This window comes from Dermacentor variabilis, chromosome 6, assembly GCF_050947875.1.
Source record: "Dermacentor variabilis isolate Ectoservices chromosome 6, ASM5094787v1, whole genome shotgun sequence".
Lineage (NCBI taxonomy): Eukaryota > Metazoa > Arthropoda > Arachnida > Ixodida > Ixodidae > Dermacentor > Dermacentor variabilis.
This window is the reverse complement of record NC_134573.1, coordinates 126,016,269-126,035,517: the sequence shown is the minus strand read 5'-3', so window position 1 is coordinate 126,035,517 and position 19,249 is coordinate 126,016,269. Positions and strand designations below refer to the sequence as shown.

Here is a 19,249-nt window from a genome sequence, read left to right as displayed (position 1 = left end):
CTGCTTGGAAGCCTCGACTGAGTGACGAGTAATAGCTGATGACGCAGGGCTTACCAGCGCTGTCAGTCCGCTAACGGTGGGGTTCCCCATTAGGCTTGAACTTGCGCTTCCGTCTCCCCTTTGATCGAATCAGGCCGAAGTGCCATCCTCTTAATAAACGATTTGCTGACTCATCCCTCCGGGAGCATCGTGCCTTTTTGTCTTCGCAGCAGAAATCCAGACGAAATAAAGTGACACAAGGAGGCGACCCTATCGATCGCCAGAGGGCGGCATTGTTGCATGTCGCGAAGCTTTGAGTTTTTGTCCCGTGTTTTCATCCAGTATATTCTTGTTGTTTATTAGCCGCAAATAACGGAAAGTCAGGGTCACTAAACAGCCGCAAATTTGAAATTTCTAGCCAGGATAGGATAACGACATAAGAAAGACGGATACCTCTTTGTGGATTAGGTGGCAAGGCGACACTACCTAAACTAGTCTGTATAGAGCAATAAAAGCCGAAATGAAGAAAAATAGTGAGAAAAATTATGCATGCGCTAATATATAAAATGCAAACACTCAAACACGACTCAAAATGTAAATATAGATAATGTTCTGCGCATGCCCTTACAAAAATTTTTAATGTGTTTTTTTAGAAAGTCTTTTGAATGTTCTCTATAGAACTCTATTGTGTTTATTTTGATTGCCTATAGAATTTTCCTATAGAGTTTCAAAAGTTATTTGGCCACCGCATTCTTATAGGAACTCTAAAGACGCATTTCTATAGAACATTTCTATCGAGTTGCTTTAAAGATGCTAAAGACAAATTTCTATAGAATATTTCTATCGAGTTTCTTTAGAGATGCTAAAGACAAATTTCTATAGAATATTTCTATCGAGTTTCTTTAGAGATGCTAAAGACAAATTTCTATAGAATATTTCTATAGAGTTTTTTTAGAGATGCTAAAGGCAAATTTCTATAGAATATTTCTATCGAGTTGCTTTAGAGATGCTAAAGGCAAATTTCTATAGAATATTTCTATCGAGTTGCTTTAGAGATGCTAAAGACAAAATTCTATAGAATATTTCTATGCAGTTGCTTTCGAGTACCTACAAGCAAATGCCTATAAAAGCTAGGCCGATATGTGTAAAGAACTTGCAATTTACCAAAGTTCTACTGTAGGCAATAAGGACTACAGTAAATGCAGTGGCAAAATAATTGGTGCTACAACCACAACGTATTCAGTTTGAAATGTTTATTGCGCTTCAGACTAGATACATACTTCATATATGTGACATACATGCTTCAGACTAGAACTTGCAACACACAAACTGTAGCTGCCAACATGCTTCTCAGGTCAAGCTGGTGGTGCAAACACGCCAAACATGAGGTAAAAGAATCAGTGGCAGACTTGATTACAGTTGACACCTGGCAATAACAAGCTTGACTAGGACAAGAAACCATACCATTAAAACTGCAAAAGGAGTGCCTGTTCCAGCAGTGCACATTGAACGGTTGGATACTAAAGCCTGAAAATAGACTGATATGAATGTGCACTGCAATGTTGTGTCAGCCTGACGAAACGACACAGCATTTTAGTTTGTTTAAGTGCAAAAATAACACTGGCAGTGGCTGCGAAAATGTGGCAAATAATGGCTTTCACAGATAAGTACACCATATACCGAAACCACACAGCATATTAGTCTATGTTTATGTGTAAAATTAGCACTGGCAGGCCCTGCAAAAATGTGGCAAACAGTGGTTTTCATAGAGCAGTACAGCATATATCGTACAAAGTTTAAAAGCTTGTATTTCGTTGTAAGGGAAACAATTTTGAGATCAGAGCCAATATTCTAATTAGGGTGAGAAATACAAACCAGACCGACACACGCAATGACTAAAAAAGAGATTTAGCTCAGGAGCTCCTATGTAATGCACATAAACAGTAAAATAGCTTTTCTGGGCAACTATGGAATCAAATTTGATGAGGTTTGATACATTTAAAAATGTTTAAATCATAGTTTTACATTAAAACCATCAATATTTATTAAAATTTGCTGCAAATAGCAAAACTTGAAGGAAAAGGACTTAGTTTGCAACTGTAAAAAAATAAAGAACTAGCACAAGTTCGTTAATTCTGTAAATTTTCCTACTCAAATACATCCAAAATACAAAAATACTTTTGAGACAACCACAGCACTAATTTGAAGTTTGTGGCATTTGAGAATTCAACTTGTTGCAGTAAGAACTATTTGGCAGGTTTAAGAAAAATAACACCACGAAGCTTACTAATCCCCGTCTCTGTGCCAGAAAGAGATATCACAGTTCTGCAGACTCCATCTGCTATGTCTAAAGTCAACAAACTTTATATATGAATTTACAGCTTACATGAAATTGTTGCAATGTTTGAGAGTTTCGCACATCTACTCATAAATTAGTGATTGTATATTAGAGCAGCATATGGTATCTCTAATTTGCCAGATTAAATTATGGAATTAGGTCCAACAGAAATGTTATCTAATTTTTTAGTTATGAGTAAGATTTGTTAACCTTACTGCTCTGTTTCTTCAAAATTTGCAGTTTTCATGAATTCGTATCAAAAGCAGACTAGTTGCCTGAAAATGTTTTATCATGGTACTGTGCTACGTGAATTATGCTTTTTGAAATAACATGTTTACTTTGATGCAATAATATTTCTTTATTTTATCTGATTCCTTGCTGAAAAACTGCACAGTATTCACGAGATATGAATAAATAAATATTAAGTGAATAAGTAAACAAATAAATATTGCGGTTTGTCTTATCATTCCACCACCAGCATGACCTGTATGGAGCTTTGGCTACTGCTCACATGTTGCAAGTTCATTCTTACATGATCACCTGCTATTTCACTTCCCAGGAAAGGAGCGAGGAAAGGCTAGTTTTTGGCCTCATTTGGTCCGTCTAGTAACGGCGACGCTGGAGCCTGGAAAATACAATTGAAATTAATTTTCAAAAGGTGTAATGAACATTCAGCCATAATGTATTAGCAGGCACAAACATGCCACAAATATCTATATAGTTGTAGCATTATGCTAAGTTTCATTTCAGTATTTCAGAAAAAAATTATAACAGAAAAGTGGCAGAACACCCCACCTCCCCACCACTCTGCCAAACAGCGGCAGTTCTTTTGAGAATCATTTTTGACAATATCTTTACTTTCCCAAGATACTGTGACATCAGCACTGGGCCAATGTGCCTGGCAGTAGAATATCATTGCTGATGACAAAAAGCATCTCCAAACGACAACAGCCTAGTCACACCTTAATCTCATCTTGCAATGACAACACATTCCCCATTTATAAGATAAGCAAGCAGGAACACCCATGAGCTAAGAGTCCTATACAGATGTCACACTGTGCATAGGAAACAAATTTTTTGAAAAGAAGGGAATGACCTACTGGCTTCTATTGCTGACGGTAGACAAAATTAATATTCCATCCGCTGTTAGCCATAGTTGGTATGTACTATGCTTAATATGCCAATAATAAATTTCTCACATGGAGCTTGAGCAATCATGATGATGCATGTAAGTATCCATTGTATGGGGAACAATAATGTTTTAAGTTGTTTTTGCAAATTATGATGGATAACTGCCAATTAGTGGTATTTGGAACACAGTCGCAGTGTCACTGTCAGATACAATGGACACAGTATATTCGTGCTTTTTCAGTTATTGAAACAATTAGTTTCTAATCTAGTACAGGTATGTACACTGATATGCATCCTAAACGCAATGATAAGACTTCCCAATTGCAATTGAAAAGTTAATTCAGTTTTAATTAAAAAGGGTCCTTCTTGCAACATGGCATGTGAAAAACAGAAAACAAAAATTATACTAATCATGTCTCTTTGAAAATTGATTGCATAACTGCTCTGTAGGTCAAGCAGAAAATTTAACAAGAAATAACGTGCCTAAAGCTAGTTGCAACAAACAAATTTGTTCCTACGAAGGTTGCAGACAATTCAGTAAACAGATTGTGACCCAGTCTTTTTATGTGGCATTCCTCAGCGAATTTGTTGGTCAATTGGTTGCCGCAGCTGAACAAAACAGATGAACAGTCTAAATCTGGCGTGCAGCCCCAGTCCCATCGGTGCATGGTCAAGTGGGACGAACATACTGATCCGGGGAGTGAATTATGGTGCTGTCTTAGGCACGTGTTGAGGCACCGGCCAATCTGCTGCATGTACATTTGACCAAATATACACATGATCACAAGAATAGACTACACTACCTCTGACAGACACAAGACAAATTTAGTGGTATCTAAGCAAGCCTTTCTTGTCGGGGTGCCTATATGCACAGCAGTGTGCAAGAGAATTGAGAAAGGCAAGCAGGCAAGGGAGGCTTGCTCGGTGAAAGATACCACCAAAATTGGCGTGTGTGTCACAGGCAGCGTACTGTATCCCTTTCACATGTGGTTAAGTGTACATAGGGCAAACTGGCCGGTATCGTATGTGTATAAGAGACCACCATATTTCATTCAAAAGACCAGTATGGTCATCCAACTTGGCCGTACATTTCCACAACGGGGCTTCATGTTGGATTACAATCATTCATCTGTTTTCATCCACTGTAAAAATTGACAAGTGAAATCAATGAGGCATACCACATATATAGTAAGACATGTGGGTGAGCCGCCATTTTTAATGCAACAAACAAAAAAGGCATCCTGTGTAGGTCACAAGGTATCCATATCAGTCTGTGCCTATGTACTACTGAAGTAAATGCAGCATAGGAAATACTGACCATCATATTAATTTTCAAGAAATTAAAGCTCACCAAATGTGTATTTCGCAGTGGCTGTTACTAAGGGAACAGAGAAGTAACTGTAAAGATATCAATGATAAACAAAAGTGTGCACACTACGTGCTTAGACCTGTGACATATTTAGTCCACTACACTTCGAATTCTTACATGCACAGAAAGCTGCACGAGATTGTAGCACAAACAGAAAAAAAATTATGCAAATAAGGGGTATAGCATAGGAAATAGTTTTCAAAGAATAAAACCACAATAAAAAGTCATAAATACACTACGTACAAAGCAAAAATTATATTTAACTTGCAGGTAAGCAACTTACGCAAAAGAAATACTAAACATCAGGAAAGGTTAGGTATAGTTTTATACAGAACACAATAATGTGGGCATAATGGCTATGCACACAAATAGGTAGCAAGTTCAATAAGGTTGCATAAATATCAAGTCTCTTTAGTAAGCTGCAGTATGGAATGTGTTGACAAAATTCACCATGAATGACACCAAGCCCCCTTTTTGGAACACATACATTTCATACACACCTGACATGACCATCCAGATCACACGCCATGCTGCTGCAGCCATATATCCACAGGGTCTGCATTTCTGGGGGCTCCTCGATCTTGTAGTTTATGTTGTGGGTCACGGCCTCGCCACTACAAAATGAGGTCTATGTTAGCTTATAGCAGTGGCACAATAAAGCTGTGATATCGTGAAAACATGCAATCAGCACCTAAAAGGGTCATGAAAACAATGTCTGCACTAATGTGGAAAGAGAGCAAATGCTTGAAATTATCGAATGTCATGACAATAGGGACCTCTACATCAAATAAAGTTTTGGACGCGCCGCAGCAGCAGATTACAATCTAATCTTAATGTTTTTTCCATTACTTAGTATAGGCAACGTTCCCCTGTCATGTTTAGTTAAGTCAGTTATGTCAACACATCGTCTTGGAAATAAAGCTGTACTAGTAGCAAGCTGTGATTGGCTTACATTTTTTCTCTAGAACTGTTCGTTAGGCAAAAACCTCGTAAGCAGAGATTGTGCACAACGTCGAAGCATTTATAAGTGAGGAAACGTCATTGAAGAAAGAATCGATGAAGAGGTAGACGGGTCGTTACTATGCAACTTTAGCAGACAGGGGGGAGCTCACGCACAGCTGCACAAGGTGAACACGATTTCCGAAACTTTTCTCAGCGGAAGCAAACGCTTATCAGGATTATCAATTCCGCACTGTGGCAATAGAGTTGCGTACACAATTTTTACAACCAGCGCGTAGCAAGTATCAGCACAGGGTTCACTTTTGACGTGGGTGTTCCACTTGCTACGTTCGTAAGGCACTCTATACACACACGGGAAGCACACACAACACGGATGAACGCACGTGTAGTTGGCGAGCACAATTGCTTACCGTTTCAACAGTACGGCGAGGTCGAAAGGCGCTCTCCAAGTTTCCAGTGATGCGTCTGCGATGTTACTTGCAGCAAACAAGCCGCTGGGTAGTGGACGAGCTGAGGTACGCTAATAATACGCATTACTTCTTTGCGCCGTCCACCAAGCTTTCCACGACAACCAGCGGAGACAAAGGGAACGCACTCCACGGCATGAAAATCGTTGGTCCACATTTAGCTGGCGCGCCACGCATACGGCGTGCTTACAGCGAGACTCAAGCCATCTTCTGGCACTTTCGTGCTCGCGAACTACGTCTCATTTCATTACAGCAAACCTAATAACACACGATCAAACAAACACATCGATGCAGCTCGCACAACAACCGTTGAAGACGGAGCAATCACAACACGCCGTATCTTCGTATTCTACATGTCGCGTTGAATACGAAAATACCGGCGCTGCCAGCGCCGCCTGTATAATAGTGCGGGTGTTGTGGCCTCCGTGATTCCTACAATAATACCCACTACAGCAGGTTTTGTGCCGTTTTGGGCCGAACTACATACATATGTTACTAGACAAGAAGAAACATTGACATGCTCATATTGTGTGCTATAGTTTAGGGCAGAAATAAATTACATGCAGTATTCTTGCTTTTGAATCGCTTATGCCACATGTAGTCAGCAAAAAGCATGGCCTTCAAGATCCGGACAATTTACCCTGCGTAAGCTATTGCTGGGGTGTGATTTTAACGATTTCAACCTCGGTCACTGGCCTTAAAACCCTAACTGACTTTATGCGCAGCCGTTACCTGCACTACATGCGCCCTCACTTCGTTTCTCATTGAAGTAACTTCCTGCTGTCGTTTAAATGTAGCCCAGAAATTGTCCACACAACCTCGGAGGTACACATGTGCAGTGTGTGATGTTTCCGTGCGCTTGTGTCCGTCGCACAGCAACATAATTTATATACGATGATTTTTAATTTTACCCGTGAGGCACAGGTTACGCTTATGTGTTCCCTATCTTGCTTTCGTGGCGATGTGCTTATCATGCGCGGATCGCGCTCATGTGGTCCGTGACTTTCAAGATTCCTTGAAAAAAAAATCGTTTCTGCAGCGTGCATTTGTCGCATTTGAGTGGTGTGTGCCAGAAATGTGCGGCGGCGTTCGATGTGTTTCCGCCCCAAGTGCTGCAGTCACTGCATGCCAGCAAATAGATATGACGCGATTGCTAAGGCGCAGTTTTGCTTAGTGTTTCTTGGTATACATCTTTGTGATTTACCTGCATATGCGATATAAACCACAATGCGCGCTTCCGTTATATTTCTTTGGTTTTCCTAATTTCGATTAGTGTGATGTTTGCCTTCGTCAATGAGTGTCTTTTTAACGATGCTCTTACTTCATAGTAAAAAACCTCGGAAATGCCGATTGCAAGAACCAGCGTCTTCCAGTGCCTTCCAGTGTGAAATCAGCGCGTTGTTATTTTTTTTTTTAAGCACTGGATCGCACTGGGTACGCTGGCGCTCGCTGGAACTCACTCGAGACCAGTGAGAACGCTGGATAAGAGCTGGGCAATGCTGGGTCACACTGGAAGAGACAGTCGCATTGGAAACTGCGCTGGTTGTGTTTGTGCCGCGCTGGCTCCAGTACGCAAGGACGAGCGCTGCTGAATATTAAATGCTTTATACAATTTCATCACTTCATACTAGTCTCTTGTCCTAAATAACGCTATATCTTAGGGTCATAGAACTATTTCGTGTCGCAGCATGGAATAAAGGTGCGTGAGCTGCCTTGTTTATTCCTGCACATGTGACAATGAAAATCACTTTCGTTTTTTTTTGCATTTTGCCTTTTGACAAGGCGGATAGCTAAATTCTTGAACGAAACCATGCAAACGCAGAGGACGCCGCTTTTTTAGTAGTTCGCACGTAACATATGATTGGGAGTTATCGCCATTGTCGCAGTGTTGTGGAGTGGACATGAAATCCAGAAGTCGTTCAGACGCGCTCGAACAGACCCCGAGTTCGAAGCCTACCGCTGCTTGATATTATCGCACCGATAACAAGGCTGAGGCGATTCGTGCGCTTCCACTTTCCCTATTGTACTAAAAAGAGTTCTGAGGCTCAAATGCACACATTTTAGCTTTCGCCAGCTACCCGCGCCGAGATCAGTCCCCACCGAAGCTTAGGCATAGCGTATCCGCCGAGTCCGTCTGCACGCTATCGGCGCGTCTAACCTCAAGAATCAAGGAGTCTAACAAGGATAAATTACTTCATATTTCAGATTTCGCATCTGTGCTTTTAAATAAACAATTTTTTCATGTCTACAGTGCCAGCACAAGAAGTGAGGAGCGCCGATGTGACGCGTCATAAACGCAGGTATATGTGCTGTCGCCGAAGGCTCCCAGCACTAGCCTGCGCTTCTCTGACAAATATATATGACTAGACAGACGTGTAGACTGAAAGACATCACTGAACTAAGAAAACATAGCATACCCCTCGCGTGAAGAACAAGAAACGGCTATCGAAATCGGCAGTAACAGTCCATTCATGCAGCGTCCCGGGTCGGTGGTTCATTTAGGACTTTTTTCGAAGTTAAAATACCAATCGCAAGTGAAAGTCGATGTTATGGCACTTCCGAGCACACTACTGAATACGGAAAGCAAATTTTTCTTTGTGGTACAGGCGTGAGTTTTAGTTGCTGGGCGATAACGCATCTACCACGTCTGTGCAAGACTTCTCTCTGTGAAACTAAAAGTGCTTCTCGATTTTGGTATGCTAAATTATCCGCCTGTGTTCGTATGCTGGCGTGGCGTAGCGGTAGTGATCCGGGCTGGGGATCTGCAGGTGCGACGATCGAATTCTGGTTAGAGCACTTCTGTTTTTACATGTTCTTTTTTTCGTTTTTCATTTCACTAAAACGCTCTCTGTTGCTTTCTCTATTCAAAAAATACATACGGTGTCTAGGCACCGCGTATTTAACGCGCTAGAGCTGTTTTTCGCACCAGTAACCAGCGCCTCCCAGTACGCCGCGCTTGCCCAGCGCCCCATGCATCCAGCGCGCGGCACTGGACCCATAATCCGGCGATGCACTGGATACTGGGTACTGTTTATAGAGTGAAAATATAGAGCCGTTCTTAGACAGGCCGCACTTTAGCTTCTTTAATGTCCTATAAACGTTCATTTATAGAACTCAGTACACATGCCATATGATGGCACATTTTTAGAACGGGAATGGAGAGCCAGTCTAGAGACAGGCCGCATTAGAAGTTCCGAAAACGTTCTATAAATTTTTCTATAGAATTTGGTGCATAAGATGTCAACACGACCTCTATAGAATTATTATGGGGGATGTAGAGCCATTCTATAGACAGGCCGCATTAGAAGTTCTGAAAAGGTTCTATAAACATTTTTTCTGTAGAATTTGGCACATAAGATGTTAATACGACCTCTATAGAACATTTCTGAAAACGTTCAATAAACATTTTTCTATAGAATTTGGTACATAAAATGTCAATACGACCTCTATAGAACATTTATGGAGGGTGAATGGAGAGTCAGTCTATAGACAAGCCGCATTAGAAGTGTTAAAAACTTTCTATAGACATTATTTTATAGAATATTGTACATATGATGACAATAAACCCTCTATAGACTGCTTATAGAGCGTGAATGGAGAGTCAGTCTATAGAAAAGCCGCATTAGAAGTGTTAAAAACTTTCTATAGACATTATTTTATAGAATTTAGTACATATGATATCAATACACTCTCTATAGAACATTTATAGAGAACGAATGGAGAGCCATTCTATAGACAGGTCGCGTTAGAAGTTTTAAAGACATTCTATAAAAATTACTTTATAGAATTCAGTACATAGGACGTCAATACACCCTCTATTGCACATCTATTGTGTGTGAAATGACTTGTTTCTATAGAAAGGTTTCTATAGACTTCTTATAGAGATTCTATGCAGACGACTCTATAGATCGCGAGTTCCTATAGAGTCCCTTTTGACTCCATAGGAACTCATTAGGAGTTCTAAAGGAACTCTAAATCCATTTTCATAAGGGTGCGGTGAAAAGTGTACACGAGCACAAAAACATGTGTCAGCAAACTTGGGAAAAGTATTTGCCAGAGTTCGTTGGTCGCACATTGCAAGAAAAGGCTTCCTGCAGAAAACACTGACCAGGACAGCACGGCATGCGTCATGTGTGTTCTTCCCCGCTGTTCATGTCTGTGTTTCCTGCTGGAAACCATTTCCTGCGTGTAGGCAAGTCTCATATCTCATAAAATAAGGAAGAAAAAAAAAACGCATACACAAACACGCCAAAGACGCCTATCTTGCCAAATGCATCGAGAGAGAGAACGAGACAGTAGAACACTTGCACTGCACTTCAGAAAAGATCAAGCCATCGTCCACAAGAGAGACCTGTAGAGCTTTGAGATATCGTTACTGTTTACTTAGCCACTGTTTTACTCGTTTGGTATGTCGTGTTACTGATTTATTGAGATGACAGCGCAGTAGGGTGCTCTTACTCGGGGTTTTTACGCCGACATGCTTCTTCCATTAACGAATGGGCAATAAATGAGTCACCGCTTCACAAGACGCACGTTTCAAATTGGTTTGTCGTTATATCCAAATCTCTTCCAAAGAGGACGATTAAGGAAGTCGTTACAAAATGGCGGCCCCTTGCAGAGCCATTTTCTGTGTGCTGTTCAACCCTCTACGCACTATATGCACGGAAACTTTGCTAAAACATTTGTAAATTTTATAACTGTTACCTTTATAACTCTTACAAAATATACACGTTCTCACGTTTTCATAGGTAAACGCCACTGTCTGCTCTAAATAATAGTAATGTGTTAAACTAGAGTAATTTGCCGCATATAGTGCTAATGCGACGTCTAAAGCAAAGCGACGCCTAAAGCTGACTAATCTTGAGTAAGAGTTGCAGAAGCCAGCACAATGTAATCGCCGTGGCATGAGTCACGTTACAGTATGTTTAACAGGGTGACCGGCGGTGAATTTTAATTCAAACTGATGTAGTTTTGATAAAATCGGTACAACCTTCAGGCCTACCGAACGATAGCCGAAACAGCCAACCCTGCTCGGCTCCTTCAGTTATTCAAGATAAAGAGCTCTGCTAACCGACGGAAACGTGAAAATGTGCACCTTTAAATAAAAGTTACCATGCCCCAACCAAATCATAGTGAAGCAATACCTTTTATGGTAAGTGCTTATATATGAACAAATCGTGCTTTAAGAACCTCCCGAAATCATTGCATTGCTAAATGGCACGCTGGTGCCTATTCAAATGAGCTCCTTCACGTATGTGAACAAAGAGTGCATTTATCCAGTTTGTTCAGACAAAAACGTGTTTTTTGTTCCGCCTAAACACATAGAAAGCGCATAGCTACATTTGTCACAATGCGGCTCATTGCCTTCACTTTTCATTAGAGATCGCTGCGTCCTCTGGTGGCACTTGAAATGTACTACGCGTTCATTCTTTTTTCCTCGTCACTGATGAAGCAGTAGTACGTCTCAAACACAACATTTCTCTAAAACTGGTGGCCGACAAAATGAGTATTAAACGCTTAACATATAATAGCGCGTATGCCAGTCATTTTCATAAGCGATATTTAAGATAGCGTTCCTATCTTAATTTCTGAAGAAGAATGAAGGCCAATCTCTGCGACGGTGGACACTAATTTTAACACGGGATTGCGCCTTTCAACAGCATTCGGTCTATAACAGTCTTAAAAATTTATTTCTGATATTAACTATAGACATAACAGACGTCATTTTTAGCAAATCTCCCATAGTGGATATGAGCCACATTTTTGCTTCACGTCAATAGCGGCAGCGGCAACAACAGAGACGACGACGACGACGATAGGAGTAAGGGGGGGGGGGCGAGTTACTGCGGTGTTGGTCAGGAAGTTGTCAAATTCTACCATATCGCTATCTTTTTTAAAGTCAGCTTCTTGAGCCAATCAGAATGCCACAGCAGCCCTCTGGGCCTCTCTGACGGGTTAAAAATGCCGCCATCACGTGAGATTACAATGCATGGCGGAATCTGACAAAGTCCAAGGATAGCACCTTGAATCCACCCCAAATCCCGACATGTCGGCGTTCTTCGAGCAAACCAGGGAGGCCGTTTAAACGTTTCTATTAGATAGATAGATAGATAGATAGATAGATAGATAGATAGATAGATAGATAGATAGATAGATAGATAGATAGATAGATAGATAGATAGATAGATAGATAGATAGATAAACTTTATTAAAAGAATAATCAGAAGAATCGCTAATGGTCGGGACCCCTAGTCCAGGGCTCCGCTGGCTCCTGCCATCTTCTCAGCTCTCTGGATCAACTCGAGCTGGTTGTCGACGAGGGCCGAGCTGGACAGCAGTGCCTCCGACTGCTCCCGCGTGGCGTTCTATGTTGTGTAGCGTGCACTCCCACGTAATGTGGTACAGGGTTGGCGTGGCCCCGCACCACGGGCACTCGTCCCTGTAGGCTGTGGGGTGCATGCGATGCAAACATGCGTAGGTTCGCGCAAGTGCCTGTCTGTGGAACCTCCTATACGCCAGGCAGCGGCATCCTCCGTCTAAATTTAGATCCTGCGATGCTAATCACCGAGTTGGACAAGGACGACGAATTCGACAACGTGGCGGAATTTCGACGGCGTTCGGGACCCCCCCCCCCCCCCCCCCCCCTGCGTGGTCCTAGGGTGCACGGTCCCGCAGAAGGAAAAGCGCGCACGGCCACGTCAGCGGCGCTTTCACTTCGCTCCAGGAGCAGCCGGCGGCCATGATGGTTCCGCGGCGCGTCGCCGGATGATTGGTGCACTTTTCTCGAAACCGCTTCGGCGAGAGCGCCTCCGCGGCCTCGGCCCGATCCGGCTGGCCGGCCGGCGAAGATGCGCGGCCGCCCTGACGTCTCCGCCGCAGTCTTTCGTCGTGCATGCGGCGGCGTTTGGGTGCGCTGAGCGAAAAAAAAAAATAAGGTCGCCGGCCCCGTTCTCAATGGCGCGGGACGTTTCGCTACGCGGCCGAGAGGAGACGGCGGCCGAAAGTACGGCGGCGGCGGCGACGACGCCGGCCGCGCGGTACTTTTCCCGACCCGTCCGAGCCGACGGTACGAACGCTCGCGTTCCTCGGCGTGTCCCGTTTTACTAGTTTGCGACGAATGATCCGTATCGGAGGAGGAAAGAAACAAAAAAACAAACAAGCAAACAAACCCGAAAGCGGCGGTGGGCCGGCGAGCGAGAGCGGAGCGGTCGAATGCGGAGCGTTAAAGGAACGGCCTGGGCGCGGAAAATACAAGCAAACGGGGCATTTAAAATCGGCTGCGCTGTGTTAGGGATTCATGGGCGTGAGGCGACTGGCGACGGTTTGCGTTGTAAAAAAAAAAAAAACGTCCATGTGGCACTCAGTGTATTTCGAACAGTGGGTCAGGAGTGTGTTGTTTGTGCCGATTTTCGGGGGGAACATGTCAGGTGGCGAATGGCTATCGACAATGGGGGTTACCGCCTTTCAAGGCTGATTTGGGCTGCGGCGGTCGGCTCCTTGTATTGAGCTAATGCGCGTGCCGCATCCCTCGCCGCACATAAAGAATATCCCTAGTCGTTTGGTTAGCACCTTCATTTCTAAATGAATGCGACTATCCGGTATACAATGTACAGTGTCGCTTCACTTTTAGGGGAAAGCCCCAATAATATTCAAGCGTCTAAAAAAAATAATAACTTCAGCATTTTTTTCTATACTTCGCGGGCAAAAATAGTGTGCCTCATACAAAGAGTAATGCGCATATCTGTTAATAAGACATTAATCTGCTGGGTTCAACGACAAATTTAGGCGAGCATACCATAATGAGTTAGCTTGCTTAATTCCCCTAAATGTTGGCGACCCTGTCCATCACTTAAATAAAAATTTGAATAATCATGTTCGTGAAAGCCTCTGACGAATATTACGCATGCTTAAATAATGGATAGATGCTACATACTACTGGCGTCCTTTATGTCACGGTTCGTGGTTTTCAAATGAAATCGTGGTTTTGGTACGTAAGAACCCCAGAATCCAATTTCAAGATTTGAATGAAAAAAGTTAGGTGATTGACCTCGTATGTGCATGCGCATTGATTTCTTGATAGGCCTCTTGTTGTTGCTAATATATAGAGACAGACGCCTCACCAAGCTGCTTGTCAAAGTGCCTTTTAAGTGATTCATTATGCAAAAAGGAAGTCAGGCGTGCAGACAAGACTCAAGAGTAGGAGGAGGAGGAGGAGGAGGAAAAAACTTTATTCTTGTCCTGTACAAGGTGTTGCCACCCGCCTGGCTAGTCCCATGTTGGGACCGGGAGGTCAAGCCTCCTAGCCCTATCACGGGCGTACTGGACAGCCAGGACTTGAGGGATATGATCTGGAGATCTTATCATTCCTAAAAACCGATTCCGGGAAATGCCAGGGCCGAGCGACCCACACTCCCAGAGCATATGTTCAAGCGTGCATATCTCCTTTTTGCATGCTTTGCATATAATATTCATGTCTGCAATGTCATACCATTCCTTTATTTGTGCAGGTGAATAATAAGACTCTGTTTGTAATTGCCTAAGTGTAACTGCTTGTGCTCTAATCATGTTCTGATTCATTTCCTTTAGTTCTGCATTCTCTTTCTTGAGTCTTTCTATTTCACGATCCTTACTTTGCTCTGGGGGTGGGTCACAAAGCATGGCACTTACCGGATCGGTACGCGCGTCGTCGGCCCAGATAAGTCTTGTCTTATTGATGTCCCGGTGAGGAGGCGTCTTGTCCGCTATGGCTGTTCCCTTGACTTTGTCGGCCCACGTGTATCCGTTGCTTCCTTCCCCGGGTTTCGATGCAGCCTGTTGACTCCGATCTCTTGATCCGGATGGCGGCCTGGAAAGAGTAGAGAAGTGGACAACACGAACGCCTCACTTCATTTTTGCATAATGAATCCTTACCAACTAGCTCAGCTTTCTGTCGTTCTAAGTGATTCCCCCGTCTTTTTTTAAAGAAAGTATAAATGCTTTCATTAAATTTGAATTCACTTAAACAATGTACGAATATTATGACAGTGGTTCTCACATTTCGCTGCATAGAGTATAAATTTCATAACTGTAGAACGAAATAACCGGTACCTTTGTATAAATTAAGCACGAATAGAAATGTTGCTTTAAAATGTAGTTGCACAGCAGCTGATGGAATTTATAAGTGTGATGCAGAAAAAAAAAAAGAACACCAGCACAAGAGACCATGGTCGATGCTCACTACTTTGTTCGCGGCGTAAAACCAGAACAAAGCCACCTGAAACACAATTTTTAAAATATTTTTTGTCGACAATGATTTTGAGTCAAATGTGGTTGAATACGTATAACCACAGTGAACGGGGCTCGAGCTGCGCCATCATCTGAAAAACGTGGTTATCCAGCGTACCAAAGCATACCTCTGAACCATGGTCGCTGCCGCTCCCAGCTTAAGAATAAGGCCAGTATATCTGCAACGTAAGGATGTTTTACGGACGCCACCCGTCTCAAGCGAATCATTACAGTAGTTGTAAGTTCCTACCATGCTCCTATAATTCTCTGTTGTTACTGGACGCACTATGCTAGCCACATTATATTTTATTACTTGTTCCGCCTCGGCGTACAGGACGTTTCTGTTATCCACAATGTTCATGGACTTAAATTCGTCGCTGCAACTGCTTATTACTGAACGCATATTTTTTTTCTGATGTCTCTTTGTTCATATTCACTGCCGGCACAAATAAAGACGCGAGAAAGTCGGAGACTGACAAGAATGTGTCGTTACGTATCTGTGTTCTCCAGTGATTGTGACAGACGAAAAAAAAAAAAATGAAGACGACAACACAATGAAGTGAAGGCACCTGTCTGGAGGGAAGATAAATGTTGAGCAGAAACGCGGAAAGAAACGTCGATCAGGAAAGGCATCGCACTATCGATTTCCTGACGCAACGCCTTCAACATGCGACTCGAAATTGTGGATAAGGTGCGGAAACCGAAACGTCGTCAAATACACTATACATTTTTTGGTCTGTTCTCTTTTAATTACACTTTCTTCTTGCGCAGTGTGCGTGATCCTCGGATATCGGCGTGATTTATGCTCTGACACGAACGAAGCCAAGTGCGTGTTCGTAATATTGGAATACCGACGTGATTGATACTCCTACGCTGACATTCGGTAGCATGTCCGTCGATCGAATCTAGACAGTGATACAGCATCTGTTATAAGCAGCCAGGCACAAGTCTTGTTCTGGTTCACGTCATCGTGCTCGCGTCTCAGTTCACGGTGATATAACTTGCGCTGTAGCGCTTATTAGGGTGCGAGTTGTAGCCGGCATGGAGTTTCCTACAAAACATCACCAGAGGGAGCTCTGATGCTAGTGTCTATATACGGGGGCTGCAAATACGATGACTCAAGCCAGCGTGCGTGTTTGGTAGCGCGTGGATATGACGAAACTTTGTCCTTTAGCTTCAACTGAATATGTGACGTTGCATGCCCATCATTTTGAGAAAAATACCGTGTTTTGAGTCGCTAAGACTTGTAATCATTGTGGGTGTACGCAGAAATATATATTGCGGTATTTCCTTTAGAAAAAAGAAAGGATTGCTTGGAAATTCAGTAAGATAAAGCGTAACTCTAATAACGCCAGAACAAAAAAAAAAAAAAAAGAAGGTCTGAAGCCACAGTCACGAAGATTAAACAAACGCATGTACTTCTTATCATTCCCGTGATAGCTGTGAGATCAGACAGCCAGAGTATTCTCTCTTAATTTTTGTAGGAAACCTTATAATAACCAGTGCTACCTCGAGGTGTCATCGTCGCATCAGTGCCCGCGTTTAAAGGACTCGATAACGATACTACCGAAACTCCAGCCCACAACTTCGGACTGGTCAGCATACAGAAATTCGTAGCTGAGGCCTCATTACAATGGATGGGAAAATTTTGGACTCGTTTCAGGTGCTACCGCCTGGGCAGAGGATGAGAAAGACAAGGAAGGACTGGTGAGTTCACTTCAACACTTTCTATACCTGTAAAGACATGCTGAAGTGCGCGGAAATTTATGAACGCGTGAGCAATACCAAACGGTTACCTTTGAAGGAAGTATCCAAACGCGAGAAGCAAACCCGAAGAGCCTTCATCGTTGTGTATATAAAAATCGAGCAAGCTAAACTCATTTGCATTAGCGAATGAAGTGTCTGCTTTCGCTGTTAAACACTCCTCATATAAGAAGGTCTGTATAATAACAAGGCGCCGCGCATGCGCATCAACAGACGGTGCCAATGCCAGGACGATGTGCTTTTTTGACTTGGCGGTATTGACCTTCTCAAAGTAAGAGAAGATGAAAGGTACACAAAATGAAGAAGGAGAAGAGGCCCGTTCTAGCGAAGGGCTTAAAGTGAGATATAATGTAAAGAAGAAGAGAGAGAAAGAAAACAAGCAAGCTTATAATCAATGAAACTCAAGGGATAATATAGCGGGCGAAAAGAATTTAGCAGCGTTACCTGAAACAAAAACAACAACAACAACAAAATTACTTCAAGGGCGTACGTCGAGCCATAGAAATAGGAAAATAAAATGAGGAATAATTCACCTTACACTATACTGCGGCTAAGGAGGTTGCAGAGTGAACAGCTGGCGAAAGAGTCGTAGTCATAAGGCTACGTCCGAGTAAAAGGGAACGTGGCAAAATAAAGCTCAGAACAGAGTGTCTGGCGACGGGATCTCCATGACCTGTAACGTGGTGGAACAGGTTCCTTTGTACGTGGGGATGGCACGGCCCGATCGCGAGACGAGATGCCGCGTCGTGCTTTCTTCGCGGCCGAAGCGATTGCACCACTTCGCTTTCAGTGGCTCGTTTCGTTTCTGTATACGTCGCGTGCCGTGATGCAACATCGGTGCATACGTCCATTAAGCTACTGCGCCTCCGGCCAGATGCGCGGACTGCCTGGCGCAATTTGTGCGTGACCGCATTCAGCCCCATGGTTTCAGCGCTTCAACTGCACAGTTACTGCGCTGCCCTCTTCGTTTTGCGAAGGCGCATTGTGGGTGATGCGCAATAGAGAGTGCTTAAATGTACGCGCCCGTGTCACCAGGGGTCACCTCAGTCTACTGGAAGCCGTATGAAGAAAGGTTGCCGCTTTCCGAGGGGGAAAGAATGTCCTGGAAAACGTACGAGGTTTCTATGGCTTAATCATCAACAATATGACCAGCGCTGCATCATTCAGTGAAGCCATCCTAATGAATTTCGTATAAATGGGAGCTTCATTAAGGCATCATCACATTGCTTTAGAATGGTTCCTGCACACGCGGCACCGAACACAAGCACCTGGTGCGCTTGCATTTTCTTCTTGCGGTCGTGCGCTTTAATGCGCTCGAAAACAGGAATCGCTTGAGTTCCTTGATCTCTGTCAAAATGTTTCTCGGCGGAAATCAAGATGACTTTCGTGGCAACTCGATGAATCTATAGAGACACCAGTGTGGCCCATATTAGGAAAGGGTTAGGCCCGCAGCTGATAAACCGGTTCGCTCTGCCCCTTTGCTAAACCTGATCTATTGCTGGTGACCGGAACATTAGTAGGTAATGGGAGTAAACTCTTTGTTTGAAATGTATCTTGTTGTAGACGTCAACATCCATGATAGAGGGAGAGATTGGGTTTGCAGATAACAGATGCTGGTGCATCTGTGATCACTTCGCTCGACTACTAGAATATTCAGTTTTTCGACAGCGCTCCGAGAATAAAGGGGCTCCTTCGTCAGTTTTTTTCAGAATTAAGGACCCAGGCTAAGCTCATATTAGTCATGTACGAATCTCAAATGTCTACTTTCTTTTATGGTGCAGAACATTACAATTACATTTATTTGTCTCCGAATATGATACGTGGTTTCATAAGGCTGCCGCTTAGACGCAGACATAATACGATTGCAGCTGAAGAGTTCTTTTATTCTGGGCATATTGTCCTTTTCTCACTGGAATGCATGTAGCTTTACCGTCTCGCCAATTTATATCTCTTCGAGACATTCTGTAGTTGCGTGCG

General features: G+C 43.1%; 1 protein-coding gene and 1 long non-coding RNA gene across 3 annotated transcripts in view; one reads left to right on the top strand and one right to left on the bottom strand.

Annotated features, from left to right (window-relative positions):
- The window catches only part of LOC142584359 (uncharacterized), a 38,684-nt gene that overhangs the window by 16,856 nt on the left and 2,579 nt on the right, over positions 1-19,249 (top strand). For both annotated transcript variants that reach the window (XM_075694514.1, XM_075694512.1), the window contains exon 2: positions 17,172-17,215. Coding sequence is in view for 1 of the 2 variants with exons in the window: in XM_075694512.1 (XP_075550627.1) it covers positions 17,172-17,215 (44 nt within the window). In the remaining variant the exon portion in view is untranslated. The remainder of the gene's footprint in view (positions 1-17,171; positions 17,216-19,249) is intronic.
- LOC142585169 (uncharacterized) lies at positions 1,228-6,563 on the bottom strand. Its single transcript, XR_012829049.1, has 3 exons — positions 6,188-6,563; positions 5,318-5,431; positions 1,228-2,942 (listed from the first exon to the last, which is right to left on the bottom strand). It is a non-coding gene; the product is annotated as an uncharacterized LOC142585169 (long non-coding RNA).